Source organism: Thunnus thynnus, chromosome 8 (genome assembly GCF_963924715.1).
Source record: "Thunnus thynnus chromosome 8, fThuThy2.1, whole genome shotgun sequence".
In the NCBI taxonomy this organism is placed as follows: Eukaryota; Metazoa; Chordata; class Actinopteri; order Scombriformes; family Scombridae; genus Thunnus; species Thunnus thynnus.
This window is the reverse complement of record NC_089524.1, coordinates 13,615,608-13,632,488: the sequence shown is the minus strand read 5'-3', so window position 1 is coordinate 13,632,488 and position 16,881 is coordinate 13,615,608. Positions and strand designations below refer to the sequence as shown.

Below are 16,881 nucleotides of genomic sequence, written 5' to 3'. Positions count from 1 at the left end.
AACAAGCCTGTTTTAATTATTTTTTTTACAAACAAAACACCTAGAAAAATTGTCAAAAGATTTAGACCAGTGGGTCATTGCCACTTAATTCTATCTTTTGTAGGACTTTGAGATGGTGATGATTGTTGTGGATATTTTGAGCGATGGTCAGCAGTGGAGAAAGGCGCACACGAATAAATTCCATAAAAATGATAAGCTTCTGTACCTGTAGTGATGATGAGAGACAGGGCTGAGACGGAGGCAGACTTGGGAACCTTCCCTCCACAGGGAAGCCTCTGTCTGTCCGGTGTCTCCAGCTGGTTACCAAAGCGCCGAGGGCCGGCTGGTTCTTTGGGGGATGAGTGTTTGGCTCCTGTGCTGTTGCTGCGAATTCTGATCCTCCGAAGATTCGAAACAACCACCTCAGCTGTAGGAAATACAGGTTAAAAAAAAATTAACATCATGGCCTAAGAAGAGAAAGTTTTGGTAGTTTCACTTTCACCCAAACAAACGCAATTGCTCAAATACTACCAAACTGATCATTCACACTCAAAAACATGTCAGTCTGGATTTACCCTCATCGTCAGTGGAGAGGGCGAAGCGAGGCATCGTCTCCAGGCTGTGGGTGCTGCTCATCACCAGAGGGCTGGTGCTCCTCTCAGACTGGGAGGAGCTAGAGGAGGCCCGAGGGCGAAGGCTACAAACAGCCAAATACAAGTTCAACGGGTAAATCAACAGTCCAAAGGAACAAACTACACCACTAAACTAAACACTGCATTTTGATTGTTTTCTGCTTTTACACAGATACAAGTGAATACTCTAAGGTCAGGTGAACCGTAACTTTCTAAATTCTTCTGGCAGCTTTTCACACTTAGAGGAGGTCGTGACATGTCTCATGCTTTTGCCTACCTGGCCATGCGTCCAGGGTGTATGCGCTCCACGCTGCCCTCCGCTGGGCTCGGGGAGGGACTGAGCCCTCCCACCTCCCCGCGGTCCTCCTTGTCCTCACTGTGGCTGCGGTCAGAGGAGAAGCTCAGGTTGGACGGCGTCGCCAGATGTTCTGTGCTGCTGTAAACCTGGAAGAACAAGCAAGACACACTAAGTACAGTAGAAAACACACACACACTGAGCCAGTAAGATTATCGGTGATTCTAATATAGACTGTGCTGCTGGAACATGTTCATTGTTACTGTCAAGTCCAGATGTGTTGTAGCCACAGTGGCCTAAAGAATAAAGCACTGGAGGGGTGTCTAATAGCTAAATTTTTCCTGCGTCTGTTAGAGCATAAAATCTTAAATATTTGAGAACAATTTTTAGAAGACATTTGAATCCTTTAGTAAATGTTCTAACATATCCACAGATATAATTCTGCAAGTTTCCTTTGTAGTCATTTTTCAAAGAACTGTCCACTTTTTCAAAGCTCCCATCTTTCAATAGATCAGAGCTCATCCTTACTTTGCTGAAGCGATGTGACCAGGAAGCAAACTGTCGGATTTCCAAGGAGGACTCTTCATCATTGGTTTCCTCATCCTCGTCAGATGCCAAATGATGGTAGCGCTCTGATCGAGCTGAAGACAGACACATAATAAAATTCACATAAGAGGGGTTGCACAAAATAAGAATCACTTTTTTTTCACTCAGACTTTAAATCACAATTTTCTCATACGATTCTTAGGGACACCACTGTTTTCCCCAAAAATATTTATTGCATTTCATATATTCTTAATGCAGACAGAACAGCTGACAAACAGCTCATATGCAACTACATGAAATGCAGTCGATGTAATCAACTAAGTCTGTTGTCTAATCATTTTCCTGTGTCTAAAAAAACAAAAAAACTGTAATTAATACACAGCTCAACGGTAGCCAGATATAACATATGCCCCAAAACATGGAGACCGAGTCCAGTTATGATGACATTTCTACAGGATGTGCTGGATAAAGGGAAAACATTTTCTACCATTAAGGTTCATCTGGTGGCTGTTTCCACCGGTCACGTTGGGATTTGGAAACTTGACAATGGGGCAACACCCTCTTGTCTGTTGTGTTATGGAAATGCTTGACAGCTGCAGCTGTTGTCTAAACAAATCCCATCATGGGATCTGTCTGTCCCCGTCAGCATTTGAGCCCTTAGATCAGGTGGATCTCTCTCAGGTTTGGATCATTTTTATGACATATAAAGAACTAATATTTTAAAATATTGTCCACTAAATAAAAAACATTTTTTATGATCTCAACAGTAACTTACTGTCGAAGTAGCTGGTGTCGTCCTCTGCGTCCAGCTGTGGAATGAATTCCGCTTTCTGTCGCAGTAGTCCGTTCCAGTCCAAACCAAAGAAGAAGGGGTGCTGTTTGACCTCTGAGGCACTGCCTGTAAACAAATACTGGATCAACTTTGCAAATATGGCAACTGGAGTTCAATCAAGCTCAAATAGCAAAAAGCAATTTCTTAATGGCTTAATGATCGGAAATGAACAAACTTCCTCTGAAAGGTATATCCTACAATATGTGTATCTCCAATTTATTTCCCAAATTGCTTTACTTCTAAATTTAAATTATACTCGTGACAACTTTCTTCTGCTTTCACATAAGTACGTTATATACTTTATCATGCATCAGATTTTTCATGTGTCGATCAGCAGTAAACTCAGCAGTACCAGTTCCCAGTCGGTCTAGAGGGCTCTGCCTCAACAGACGGGTGATCACGTCCTGAGCATCAGCAGGTAAGGCATCGTCTCCTTCAGGCCAAATGATTTCATCTGCAAATCGCAGAAATACAAAGAGAATCACATAAAGTTTGCCAAAGCGTCAGTTTACACAGGACTGCATGGTGCTCAGACACACCCCTACACCTGTCTAACTGGTAAGGAAGGATTCTATGGTAGCATTTTTTACTAGAAGGGATCTTTTGTAACTCAAGTCCATAAACAAAATGAAGACAAAAACCTCAAACAGTACATGAAAACTTAGGGTTGCACAATGTTTGTAACTCAGTATGAACATGACAAATTTAAATGTATGTTCTTCCATATAAACTCTTGCTAGAAATAATAGATAAACAGAACATTTTAATGTTGATAAAATCTGATTAAGTACACGTCAACTTTTGAGAGGCAGAATTAATTCGTTAATTTTATTCAGAACAGTATTTTAAGTTTGATAATAAATGCCATTTTGATGACAAGTTGTAAGTTAATTTCAGTGCTCACCACTGACAACTTGTCCAAAAAGTTCCTCGGGTGTGTCACCAAAGAACGGAACACAGCCGACCAGGAATTCGTACAGGATGATCCCCATCGCCCACCAGTCCACTGGCTTCCCATAACCCTGCCTGAGGATCACCTCTGGGGCAATGTACTCTGGAGTACCACACACCTGCACAAGCAAACCAGCAAAAAACAATTTTAATGTTCTCTTTCTTCATGCATTTTTTTTTTTTTATTCAACACTCTTTTACATCCTAGACTGTCTCACCTGTTTGTCAACAAACTCTCTTGTGTCTTTCTCTATGTGACCTTCGTACAGGTTAGTGGTCATGTTCATCAGGCCAATTTTAGACAGCCCGAAGTCCGTTAGCTTGATGTGTCCCATGGACGTAATCAACAAACTGTTGGGAGGAAAAATATACAAAAAACTCCATCATCATCATTTTTCTCCAAGTACATTTTACTTCTGAATGGTCTATACTTAAACCAATTCTGCAAGCAAGTGCAAGTATGCAGACTTAAACATTAAAACAAAAAGAGGTGGAGGAAATAAAAAGAGCAAACTGGATCCCTATGCATCTAAACACAGACCAGAACAGATGCCTGTTAAAAAATTTAATGGTATTCAATTTAGTAAACTTAATAAAATGCAAGTGTACTGGGTCAGAGCTGTGTCATACTCTGTCATACTCTGTCAGGGCTCTCTGGAAGAAAAGTTTGTATTTGTGCAGAATGTTCTGGTCCGTCGCAAAAACCCTTCAACAAGAGTGAGGAAGGAGTTAGTTAGTTCTCACTTGTCAGGTTTTAAATCTCGATGTACGATGCCATAGTTGTGAAGGTACTCCAGGGCCAGGACGGTTTCAGCGAAGTACATCCTTGTCATTTCTACAGGCAGTGGGCCCATGTTCTTCAGCAAGTTGGCGCAATCGCCACCTTCAAAAACACAAAACACAAAAACATAAAAGTCAGGCACTGTGTTGAATTTTAATTAACCATATCCCAAAATATTATTATTATGTCGTGTACTGTTGGAAGATACATATTTGACCCTTGGACTCCTTATTATTGGCTGCCTGTATGTAAATGATCAAGGAATTCATGCAACAATTATTATGCTTTAACGCTCACTGTCAGCTACTTTAGATCAGACTGAGCTCAATGCCTTCAATGCAAACGTACATCACTCATAGGAGTGATGTAGAGAGAGAGCTTTTCTCTACTTTACCTTCCACATACTCCATGACCATGCAGAGGTGACGTCGTGTCTCAAAGGAGCAGAACATGGAGACAACAAAAGGGTTCTCTGCAAAAGTTAGGATGTCTCTCTCCACAAACGCCTGCTGGATCTGGTTCCTCAGGACCAGGTTCTGACGATTTATCTTTTTCATGGCAAACCGTTGGCGGGTCTCTTTGTGGCGGACCAGATACACGGCCCTGTCAAAAATCACAGGATCCACGTTAGACTTGCTATCTTCACGGAAAATAGTAAAGTAGAATCATTTTAAGATTAGAGATTCCCTTTACCTTATTCTAATTCAACCCACATCTGCCTAACTAGAATATCTCTGCATGAAGTTGCCTTTGATGTATCATGATCAAACCACAGCCACTATATTCTGGTCAGAGTGGATGAAATTTGAAATTTAGGCACCCTTCTCTTTGAAATTTTCACTTTTCTCACAGGGGATGATGGAGGTGACTATAGAACTCTGTGAGTTGTGTTTCGTTCTGACTGACAATCCGAAGGAGACATGAAACTCACTGTCTTGATTAGGTCGCATTCACAGAATAAGGCATGACGTTGGTACCACATTAGTTAAGACCCCACTTGTCAATATTCTGGATGTTCAATCAAAAGGAAGCATCCAGATGAAATCAGTTTCTGACAAGATAATTGTTTATAATGAATGAATATAATGAATAAATACTGTAAGTGGCAATTTCAGCTTCTGACAGCTTCAACAATTTTCTGAAAAGGTTTCTTGAAATTTGTAGAATGCAGTGGATTTTCAAGAAATACTTCATTAATATTTTTAATTTTGACTTCTTTTCAAGTTTCTGTGGCAGTCGATTACAAAGGGGAAAAACACGGCAACAAATCTTTTAGAAACGATGCTAAGAAAACGCAAAGAAAGCTGAAACAATAGACCTGTCATCTTACCCATAGGCCCCATTACTGATGAGTTTGATGGTCTCAAAATCACTCTCGAGAGGTTTCCTCCGAGTTGGGGTCAGGGTCTGTGGGGCCTTAGTCTATAGAGAGAAAGCAGAAACATGATGCTTCTGGCTGTGAGTTAGGGCTGGACAATATATCAATATGATATCGATATTGTGATATGAGACTAGATATAGTCTTAGATTTTGGATATCGTAATATCGTGATATGGCGTAAGTGCTGTCTTTTTCTGGTTTTAAAAGCTGCATTACAGTAGAAGTCATGTAATTTTCTGCACTTACCAGACTGCTCTAGTTGTTCTATTATTTAACTTTACCCACTTTGTCATTTTATCCACATTACTGATGATTATTTATCAAAACCTCATTATGTAGATATTTTATGGTCATTTCTGCGATATTGTCACAATATTGAGTCAAAAATATTGTGATATTTGATTTTGACCTTATCGCCCAGCCCTACTGTGAGTGAACAAGTTAAGTAATGAAACACACTAGAAGCAACAATATTATGATATATATATATATATATATATAATATATATGATATAATATTATTTGTAGTAGCATTATGTTTTATGTTCCAGGGCCTTTTCTGCAGTCCACTACCTACACTATAGTATGCTGCCCACTTGTAGTTAAAAAACAAACAAAATATAGTGCTCACATTTAGTCCATATGTGAATTTGGGATTTTGGGCGATATATAAGTGACTTGACCCGACTTCAACATTTGTTATTAAACTTAATAACTTGCAACTTGCAATTTCCATATTTCAGAGCAGTTTGGAGATTTACTTTCACCTTATCCCTGTCTTGGCTTCCTGTAGAATACTCATAGAAATATTTATGGTATCCTTTAAAATGGGTCACTGTGTTTCTGGAAACCACAAAAAAATGTAAAAAATCTAACGTCCTGATCCTCTGGAAACACATTTAGCACAACACTCAGAGGTGTCTCAAACACACATTGACACTTTTGAACAATGTCTGAGATGTTTTGAGAACATCTCTTCTTCTAATTTTTAATCTAAAACCATAACTTTTCTTTCATGTGTGTACTTCATAGGTAGTCAATAATAAAAAACTGAAAATTTACCTCAACATTGGCATCTGGTTCCACTGACACTGAGGGACTGGCATCATACTGTTCAAGCTGTACCATGTCTACAAGTAACATTGAGAGAGACACACACACACACGGATATTATGGCAAAGAATCCTCAACCCTTCCTCCTTCATAATCTGTTATACCCCTTTTGGACAGCAGACGCACATATGACGCATGTCTACTCAAACCTGGCTCCAACCCTGGTCAGGGAGAAGGTTGGCTGACACACGCTGACACATTTGAGAAGCTGCAACTAGCAAATGTTCAGCATTTTTCCTTAAAAAATGACTAAAAAGATTATTCAATTATCCCAATAGTTGCTGATTAATTTTCTGCTGATTCACTGCAGCTCTATTTTGTAAAACCATCTGAGGGTTGTCATATGTTTGAAAATGTTTTTAACTGTGCAGAGACTGATTCCAGCTGCCCAGTAATGTGGCTGACTACAGGTAGGCTACAGTCGTTGCACTGCAGGGCTTCTTTTTTTGTGAGTAAGATGTAAGCCATATCCTAAACCAATATTAAGTGATCTGAAACAATAAAAGGAATCTTCAGTTGGATTCAAACACATTTCTGTTGCAGTTTATGCCCTCAGGTTATGTGTGAATTGAGGTGTTTGAAAGTAAAAAAAAAAAAAAAAAAAAAAAAAAGTTGGAAAGTTGGCTTTGCTTCCACTGTTGAATCATACTGTCCTCCATGGTGACACCACTCATCCAAGCTGCCATGATGCAAGTGTTGTAACAATTATTTCAAGCAAATGATTTTCTTTTTGCTATGGCAACGCTGTTACACAGCATGGTAACATTTAAATGTGGGCATTCGAATATAAACCGCGTGAATGTTGCGCGTCTCTTGACTGAATTTGAAAGCATAAAGTCATGACGTCCAGACTGGAGCAAAACATAACTCTATAAAAGTAATTTCCCTTTTCAGAAAGGTCAAGTCTAAGCCACAAGACACTTTCTGCCCCAGTTTTAATGGAGTATAAGGCTTTGCTCGATGGCAGAGAATTCCTTTACCATCTAACAGATCCCGTGTCAGTCCCAGCTGGTTGATGATGTATCGAGGGATGTCCGTCTTGATTCCCTGGCCGACTTTGGCGTGACCCTCTGCTGCCTCAAGTAGGTGATAAAACTCTTCCGGATCAAACTCCTGTCAACAACATGATCCCGAAACAATTGAAGTGAATGGAATTTAATTTGCTATGCTCAGAGCATCTAAAAGATTTATTTGAAAAACTCAACAATGTCCCAGTTACTCTGAATAATCCATAGACTTTACTGACAAAAGTTCAAACTGGGACTTTTAATCTACTGGTAAAGTGCGTTTATATTGTTTTCCTTGAAGAATGACAAACTAATATTCTGGTGACATAGATCCACTTTCTAAGAGAGAATAAAGGTCAGAATCTCATTTCAGTCTGACTTAACATGAACTGACTTCTGCCTGTTTTAATCAAAGTAATCTCATTTTCAATTAGGAAGAGATTTCCTCTTCCTCGGCTTACCAGACACTCAAGGAGGCGAGCCGGTCGAGAGATTATGATGAGGATCTTCCTCACCAGCTGGATGATGACAGTTAACTCCTCGCTTTCAGAGCGCTCGTAGGCCTGGAAAACAGCGGGGGCAGAAGGGGAAAAAAAAAAAAAAGTCATGTTTATTTACACAATGTTCTTAACCAACTGGCTCATCACAGAAACCTCAAGAGAGGGCAAAACACATCAATACACATTAAAAACATACTATAAAATCTGCAAGCAAATAAGTCAGGGAGATTTTTAAAAAAAAGTTAAATATCATGACAATTCTGAAAAGAGAAAAGGAGCAAACCGGAGAGGAATGATTTCCACTTTTTGAAACATTGTGCTCTGAGCAGATGGATACAACATTAACAGAAGTATGAAAACAGACGCTGCCTGACGGAATTGCGTCAGAGAATACATCACTTTAAACCGGGAGCAATTATTAGAACAATCACTGGGTGGGTGGGAGGAGTCTTAATGAGTCATCCACGGCCTTTCTTCCAGACGGCTAAAATGACAGTCTGTACTAGAGCAACAGCATGGTATATACTTTCATGTTGAAGTCATCTGCTCGTACAGTCAGTTTAATAGCCTAAATTTGGCTGACGATACAATATGGGGGGAAAGTGACGCGACGTGCCAGATAGTTTGTTACACAGAACCATCTGAGAAGTCGTCCTTGGAAACTGTTTGGAAAACAGCAGGCACTTTCAAAAAAAATACTTGGCAGGTGATTGGATGAACCATCTGTCTATCACCGCCTATCCTTACGACGCAGCTGGATTCTCGAGATCACGGACGCTGATTGGTCAAAACCACTGGTGGTTCGGACACAAGCGCAGAACTTGAAGCCTGACAAGATGGATTCTGACGTGATCTTGTGATATCGTGATCCATGTCTCACAAGGTAAGAGGGGAAAGTGTCTTTCGGGAAACTCAGTGACGAAAACAACAACCAAAAATGTACAAAAAATACTATAAAAATACTATAAAAACTACACTATGTTGTTATAAAAACATCCACCCTAATAAAACTTAATTACTGTATTGCGTGTTGTGATTTGCAACATATATTAGAAGTCTTTAAAAATAGCAAGGTCATTTAAATAGTGTCCAATATAATCTCAGTTTTCTTGATGGTCTCTTGTGATGTCATGAGGAGAAAATGATTTTCACTCACTGCACATCAAACGTCCAGATCCTCATAAATATCCAGATTACCATTTTCCTTAAGTTCAATTTTGCATTGATGTCAAACAATAAAATAAATTTACCTGAACTTTCTCCAAAGTGCCCAAAGAATCATGCTCAACATGTGTGAGTTTATGTAGGTTACCTTCTGGTCATGCCAGGTCTCAGTTCCAATGTGAATGTCACAATGTGGCGGTATGAGAAAGACTCTTCACAAAAAAGTCACAAGGCCAATTCCTCCAACAGCCATGTGTCCTACTGAACACTGAATCCCCACATGCTCACTCGTCAGTGTGACGTCAGTTTAGACATGAGCATCAGGTTAAAGTGGTGAAGCATGTGCTAAACCATCTTTACTTTATTGCGTCTGTGCTGAAATTCCCAGACATCAATCAAACAGTGTGAGCACTTCTATGACATCTTCTTCTTTTGATTTTCTCCTGATGAAGTTTCTGTAAGTGGTGCTTTTAAACCTTCACTGTTCATGGTAACAAGTAAAAAGTTTGTGTTTTAAACTATCAACAGGAAAGGTCAAACAGTAGAGCTGCTGCATACTTGTGAAAAGTCCCTGAGTCGACAGATATGTCAACAATGACTGGAATCCCTGCACGCTGTTAAAAGGTTGTTTTTCATAAAACATGTTTCTTTAATGCCAGAAGCAAAAAATCCTTCAATTTTTGTACAGTAGAGGATATTTCGCACAACAGAGGTACCAGACAAGTATTTACTGAAGAGCAAAAACTTTTATGAACTGAAAATAATTTGGATCACCAAGTATTTTAAATTACAAAAAATGTATATATATTATATTATCTATATTATATATTCTGAAAATGTTTTTTTTTTTTAAAGTTCTTTAGCAAAATGAGTCTTCAGGTTTTGTGTGTGTATATGTCAGCATTTGTTCCACAGTATGGGAACAGACTTATCAGTTCAGCTGGAGGTACAGCAAGTCGACCATGCCTTCTGTCTGACAGCATGCAGAGGAACACAGGAAGAGGTTGCTATAGAAACTAACATTTTATCACAACACAGATAAAAAAAAAAAAAAACCTGTGACAAAAGTACCTCTTGCCATCACTGACAATTTCCACTACCAGATCTATTGTGTGTGCCTTTGGCTATCAGACGTTTATTGAGCGACACGTCTGACTGCAGCCGGCTCGATCAATCCTCTTTCATAACTTCATTACAGCCGAGTGTTCAGTTGAAGAGTTCACATGCAGGAGCTCGTTAGCTGATGCTTAAAATTGTAGTATGAAATTCTATAAAGTTATTTTAATCATTTTCATTCTGATACCTGGAAACCTTCCATCTTAAAGTGTAGCTACACATGATTTTTTACATCAGCCTCCCTGCTGGACCCAAACAAGCCAGCTGAGGCTCTGTGTCCCCACCTCATGCAGCAGCTTGTCCAGCTTCTCTTGCAGTTCAGCGAAGTAGCGGGATGTAACCAGGCCTTTCTGGGACTTGTCCAGACAGTCTCTGACCAGCTCGACCAACTGGTGTTGGATGAAGCCCAGCACCCCGTCAGCCAGCGGGAGGGAGCTGTCTGGAGAGCAGTGGGTGACAATTTCCAACAAGCGGTCTTCCATCTGGGCTGTGGCCTGCAGGGACAACAGACGCACACACACATACACACACAGTTAAGACATTTAAAAAGGACCAATAATTAAGAGTTTTTACTCTCTGCAGCACCAAATGACTGTAACACTTCTGTGGGTGGATTCATATGGTTGTTGATCAGGACCAGTGATTCAGCAACTTTGCCACCTGCTGAGTTGTGAGGCTTTCAAAACTCAGGCCACATCCACGCTAACACATTTTCATTTTAAAATGCTGATTTTAAAACGAAAACAATCTCCTTCAACGCAAACATTTTAGCATTGTTTCAGAATGAATCTCTGTCCGAACTAACACACCTGAAAACGCATATCACATGACCGTTCACGTTCACTGGGCGTGAGGAGACGACAAAGGAGCATCCCTCTCCTCTCTCTGTGTGACGTGGTGTGTGTGTGTGGGTGTGTGTGTGTGTGTGGGTGTCTGCGTCATTGTATTCGAAAGTCTCCATTTCCACCCCTCCAAACTAAAACAATCTTGGAGTTTTCAAACTAAAACGGGGTCAGCAGTGTTTTCAAAAGTTTCCGTTTTAGGGGTTTGAAAATGCCGGAGTAGTGTGGATGCTACGTGTAAATGTAGCAAAACTTATGCATTTTAAAACAAAACGTAGTAGTGTGGATGTTGCCTCAGGCTCAATTTCCATCCTATACTCTGTTTTGGAACAATAAAGTCTGTTCCTACAGAGTTTCACCATGTTTACAATATGACTTTCAGGTGGATTAACAATCAAACTTTATGTTAAGATGTGGGCAACAGACTGAAAAAATAATGTACAATATCCTTGCTGCGCAAATAAGGCTTTAAAATGAAGACAAATATACAGATTTCTGAAGCTTACCTTTGGAAATCTTTCTCTGTAAACATGGTTCATCATCACTATCTCGTTATCAAAGGAGACACTCGATCGCCCGGGGCTGCAACAGAAACAAAATAACAGATTAGTATATTTCAACTGATCAACAAATGCATTTTGACATTTACCAATACACAACTCTCCTCTGAGCCATTACACTGGGATGGAGGGGGGAAGGAGTTATGTCATCAAGGCCGTCACAGTTATCTATTGATGAGCAAAAATCGATTCAATGGAGTCTAACCACGATACACGCATTGACTCTTAACTCAGAGTTTGGGTTTGACTGATAGAGGCTGTTTAAGGTCAACAGCTAAACTGATACGTTTACGTTTCTACCTGCCAAAAGCAACATTATGAGCCAATATAGAATTTCAGCTGCCCTTTAAGCTGTTAAAGCTGCGATCAGGGTGGATTTCACTGTCAGCTTTGATGTTTCTCTTTTAGAAGTCTATACCTACAGCAGAGGTTTCTTCTGGCCAAACAGGGTGAATCACCAACATCTCTCAATTACTCATTTACTGCGACACCACTTCAATATTTAGTCTGATGTGATTGGTGTATTTTTTTTTTTTTTTAAAAACAGGAAAATGTTGCTTGATGAAGCTTCTGGCAGAACAGATGGAAAGGAAACCTATCACATGCAAACAGCCTCCCTGAGCCTTTTTTTGTCATGAAAGACGCCTCTGTTAGACTGGATGGCGGCTGCCCAACACACACTGCTGCAGCTCACCATGGCTCCCAGCATCAGACCCCCCCCCCCCCCCCCCTCGCCCCCCGCGCCCCCTTATCCACCCCCACCCTCGACTACAGTTCAGCAGCTAGATCCCTGAGGCGCTCTCTTAGCTAGCACGCCCACACACGGCACACCATGGTGCCAGAACACAGAGCACTCGGGCATCGCTCAAACAGCACAGAGCAGAGCCAACAGACAAAAGTTGTCAAAAATCACACAGCTATGCAGTCGGATCTCCACCTGCCCGACAGCCAGCCCGCATGTGTAATCAATAAGAAGCACTTGAGGCACCAAATGCTGTGTTTCCTTGTAAATTTGTCTTGGTCATACCGATGCACTATTGACAGTCTAACAGTACATAGTGACACCCAGGACCTCATGCGCAGATCACGCAATCGCTGCCCAAAGTTAATCCAAAACATCTTCCACTACAGAGAGGTAGTTAATCCATCAGGGGGGGGATTACTGCATTTAATCTGTGTGAAAATATAAATTCCATTAATTTAATGACGGGCTAAGAAATGACATAAAACAGATGTTTACACTGGACGTGCTGGGAATCTATGGTGGTGAAATCAAGTGTAACCCACCAACAATTCTCACATGTCAGAGTGGATTAACAGCGTGACAATAGCACACTTTGGAGGTAATATTCAGTGTCACATTTGTTTTACAGTTAATCAGGATAATTAAACCAAAACTTTGGAATAAAAAGTGTAAGTAAGGTAAAAGGATACAGAGTTTACGCTGGTGGTGGACGAGGTGAGAGCCTTTGATCCATGTCTACAAAGTCTTAATAATCAGGTGTGATCACAGATTGTGATATCGCAGTTGTAAACTCAATAAGTTATCTGGCTATCCCACATTTTAGACCAACTTTTTAGAAGATGTATTCATCTCAATCTTTGATAAATTAAGCAGCAATTAGCCTGTAAACATTTTTCACTTGAATTAATATGTAACATGTTAGAAAGAAACCAGTCAATCTATTTGTTGACAAGACTCATTCTAATGCAAGGTGCATTCAGGGTCAGCTACCTGAGGCTCCGAGACCGAGGTCGTATGACCGTCGTCGAGGGCCGCCCATCCTCGTCGGTTATGCTGTCTGTACTGCGGAAGTGTTTGAAGAGGAAGTGTAGCTCGTCTTGTGTTGGCTGGTAGGGAAGCTGGTGAAGACGCTCCTGGGAGGACGAGGAGGACTGCAGACAAATGAGGGATCCATCAGTCGAGAAAAATGAATTTGTTTCTCCAGCTTCAAATTTGCATCTGATTGTAATTTAGCCAGAACAGTTGATGGCTGGAGACCAACTTGTCATCAGGAAACATAATTCACAAACCACATTCACCATCTCTTCAGCCAACTTGAGATAACTCAAGTTGGTTGTGTTAACTAGAGTAGATTGGATTGTGTTAACTAGAATTGATGAAAATAATGACAGATGTCATTCAGTTAAATTGTCAAGATGATGTTTATACTGACTGGACCATTATATCTTAACAGCCATATCTGGTGGACAATAGAAAACTTTTTTTTTTTCAAGAGTAGAACTGTGTTAAATGACCCAAAACAAAACAAACTGTTTGATTGTGAACTTCTGTCAACATGAAAAAAGTACAAATAACTGATCATGAAATAATAGTGTACATATATGTAGTTAAAGATCATCACATTAAACAGTCTTTAAAAACAAAGACTCACAAGGCTTAGCAGAATAAAAAAAAAACGTAAAAAGAGGTAACACAAGTTAAAGATACTAAACTGAGTTAATCCAGCCTTGCTAACTAAAGTGGATGATTAGCGAGACCAAGTTAAAATCCAAAGGCAGATTACATTGATGTCCCAAGATGAATTAGATAATGGTTAACTAATGTCAAATGACTCCATATAGCAACTTACAAGCAGTTGGCTGTTGTGAAATATTACACTCATTAATATTTACTTTCTGGTCTATGACATCAACAACACAGTGTATCATGTGCCAACAAAAAGCCAACACACAATACACCTGTGAAGGGTTTAATTTAGAAAATGAAACTTAACACCTTTCGAGCCGATCACTAAAGTGTATTTTTCAAGGTGATGGTGGAGACAACAAAGACGCCTGCAGATGCATCATTATTTACACAAATAAGTTGTTTTCCATGTCTCCCGATGTACTGTGTAAACTCTTTACAAACTGAACAGGACGTTGTGTACATTGCCAGAAATCTGTTTAATTTTGCAGCCAATGTGTGCTGAACAGAAGAGGGCCAGAGGGACGGCATCTGTGAAGTCTCTTTCTAATGCCCCAGTATAAAGAGGGCAGTGAGGCCCACTGAAGAGCCCCATTATCCCCACTGACCTCCTGGCCTATGCCTGGGTCTGCCCCATAAATTTCTTTACAATAGCAGCACATCGTAGACTTTTACGACAGACTCAGCTTCTCTAACTTTAAGTTAAGCCCTTGTATCTAAATTACTTTTACATCCTGTTTATTTTGATCATTTGTCCCAAAATTTGCAAAGCAATACGGAAATCAGCTTTTCAAATATTCTACAAAAAACATGAGATTTAAGGCTGAGTTAACATAATTACCACATCATGTTAATAAAAAATTTAAAACTAAGTCTCAGTACATTGTTAATGTGACAAATGTGGTGTAGTGAGGTTTTATGGAAAAGCTGTCATAAAATAATAAAGTAATAACACGGCATCCGCACTCTTTACTTCATTCCCTCATTAACATGCACTCACACAGACTGTGTATGTCTGCACAGACTTTTAACACTGAGTTCCACAGACTGGGAGAATGACTCATTCAAGCAGATGATGGAGGAAAACAATTAGCGGTTTGTCATCTTAGTCTTGGCATTCACTGTCCCTTATTGCATAAATGCATGTGCTATTTGGGCTGAGTGAGGTGTTAGAATTGCCTGGCCGTCATGTATCGACAGGGGAGGATGGTGCCGTGTTTTGGGGTAACTTACCGAGACAGTGGAGCTCGGTGGATTGGTTCCATAGCCAGACGAGGGGAGGGATGCCAGAGACCATCTCCGGCCCTCAGCTCTGAGAGAAACGGACATGCATGTTACATAAGCCTCAGCAGCGTAGGCATTAGTTAGCATTTCATATGTGAAACTCCTTACATAACAGACAACAGAGGAGTTCTGTGACTATGAGAGCATGAAATTAATTCTTTTTACAAATCACATATATAACTGGGTTCTTTGTGTCATCATTTAGGTCACAGCTTCATATGACAAGACATTTTTCCAGGAGCACATTATTTGTAAAAAAAAAAAACAAAACAAAAAACAAATATAAAACAAGCATTAAAAGCCAAAACACATGGTGCAAGAATTTGAAAAGAAAGCTACCTGTCGGCGCGAGCCAAGTGACTGAGATCACGACAGCAAAAAGGAAGAGAAAAAGCAAAGACAGAGAGCTTCAGTGAGTTTGGGGAATCTTGCGCAAGTGATCCTGTGACCCCTGGCATTCAGCTGAGGGATTAGTACTGACAATGTCCCCTTCCTTGCCAGTTTTCATTTGTCCAGATACAAGGAGTAGAGCAAGCTAAATTAATTTGAGGATATATTTTACATAACAGAAACAAGTCTTCTTCAAAGCATAATGAGCCAAAGGATCTTGTTACTCTGGTGTCTGCATTTTGGATTTTAAAACAGCAAAAATATTTTTTTTAAAAACACATCGAAATATAAGTGAATAAAAATGAGGGTAAAGTGTTGTTATAATATTTGGCATATTGTTTGTAAGTGGAGGAAACAATGACGTTTGTACACAAAGCATTCCCACAGGAGACTCCCAGGTGAATGAAAGCTCCCACAGCGCCATAACATTCAGAATTAAATGTATTTGCAGTGAGAGACTGAGTCAGCACAATGAAAGAGTAACGTTAAATAGACCGGGACAGATTCACAATGTTGTTAAAGGCCAGTTAAATAAATTAACATTGATTGTCAGTATCACAATGTGCAGCAGAGCAACATTTGTCAACAATGACCAACTCTAATTATCTCTGAGTTCCATTGATGAGCTGATGAAGAATTTCTGAATAGCCTCGTTAAATACTGCCATATAAAATTAATTAAAAAAAAAAAAAAAAAAAACAGCTTCAAGCAGCAATGAAAAGCTTCAATGATGCTCTGCAAGGTTTTGATTCTTTATCATTTCAGCAACAACAGATGAAGGATGCTCGATGAAGGTCTGTGACCGAAACACTGCAATTTCAATAAACTTAATAGTGACAGTGTGGGTTCATTCATTATGTGCTTCGGCAAAATAGATGATCATATGGCAATATTTATCCACTTTAGAGCTGCATGATTAGATGAATCGTCAATCCATCGATTGACAGAAAATTTGTCTATCTGGATAATCGATTAATCGTTTTAGTCATTTTTTAAAAAGGGGACATATGCTTTTTGTGATTCTGTTATTTATATACTGTTAGGATGTTGGATATCAGAGGCTAAACATGGTCCAAGT

General features: G+C 39.8%; 1 protein-coding gene across 2 annotated transcripts in view; it reads right to left on the bottom strand.

The window, feature by feature from the left end:
• mast3b (microtubule associated serine/threonine kinase 3b) overlaps window positions 1-16,881 on the bottom strand; it is a 39,590-nt gene that overhangs the window by 6,339 nt on the left and 16,370 nt on the right. For both annotated transcript variants that reach the window (XM_067596665.1, XM_067596667.1), the window contains 18 exons: window positions 15,363-15,441; window positions 13,434-13,594; window positions 11,645-11,720; window positions 10,581-10,790; window positions 7,978-8,079; window positions 7,490-7,622; window positions 6,459-6,526; window positions 5,347-5,438; window positions 4,411-4,619; window positions 3,980-4,118; window positions 3,454-3,586; window positions 3,189-3,354; window positions 2,637-2,738; window positions 2,228-2,350; window positions 1,435-1,547; window positions 889-1,055; window positions 555-676; window positions 206-406 (listed from right to left, as the gene is read on the bottom strand). In XM_067596665.1, coding sequence (XP_067452766.1) covers window positions 206-406; window positions 555-676; window positions 889-1,055; window positions 1,435-1,547; window positions 2,228-2,350; window positions 2,637-2,738; window positions 3,189-3,354; window positions 3,454-3,586; window positions 3,980-4,118; window positions 4,411-4,619; window positions 5,347-5,438; window positions 6,459-6,526; window positions 7,490-7,622; window positions 7,978-8,079; window positions 10,581-10,790; window positions 11,645-11,720; window positions 13,434-13,594; window positions 15,363-15,441 — 2,396 coding nt within the window. The remainder of the gene's footprint in view (window positions 1-205; window positions 407-554; window positions 677-888; window positions 1,056-1,434; window positions 1,548-2,227; window positions 2,351-2,636; window positions 2,739-3,188; window positions 3,355-3,453; window positions 3,587-3,979; window positions 4,119-4,410; window positions 4,620-5,346; window positions 5,439-6,458; window positions 6,527-7,489; window positions 7,623-7,977; window positions 8,080-10,580; window positions 10,791-11,644; window positions 11,721-13,433; window positions 13,595-15,362; window positions 15,442-16,881) is intronic.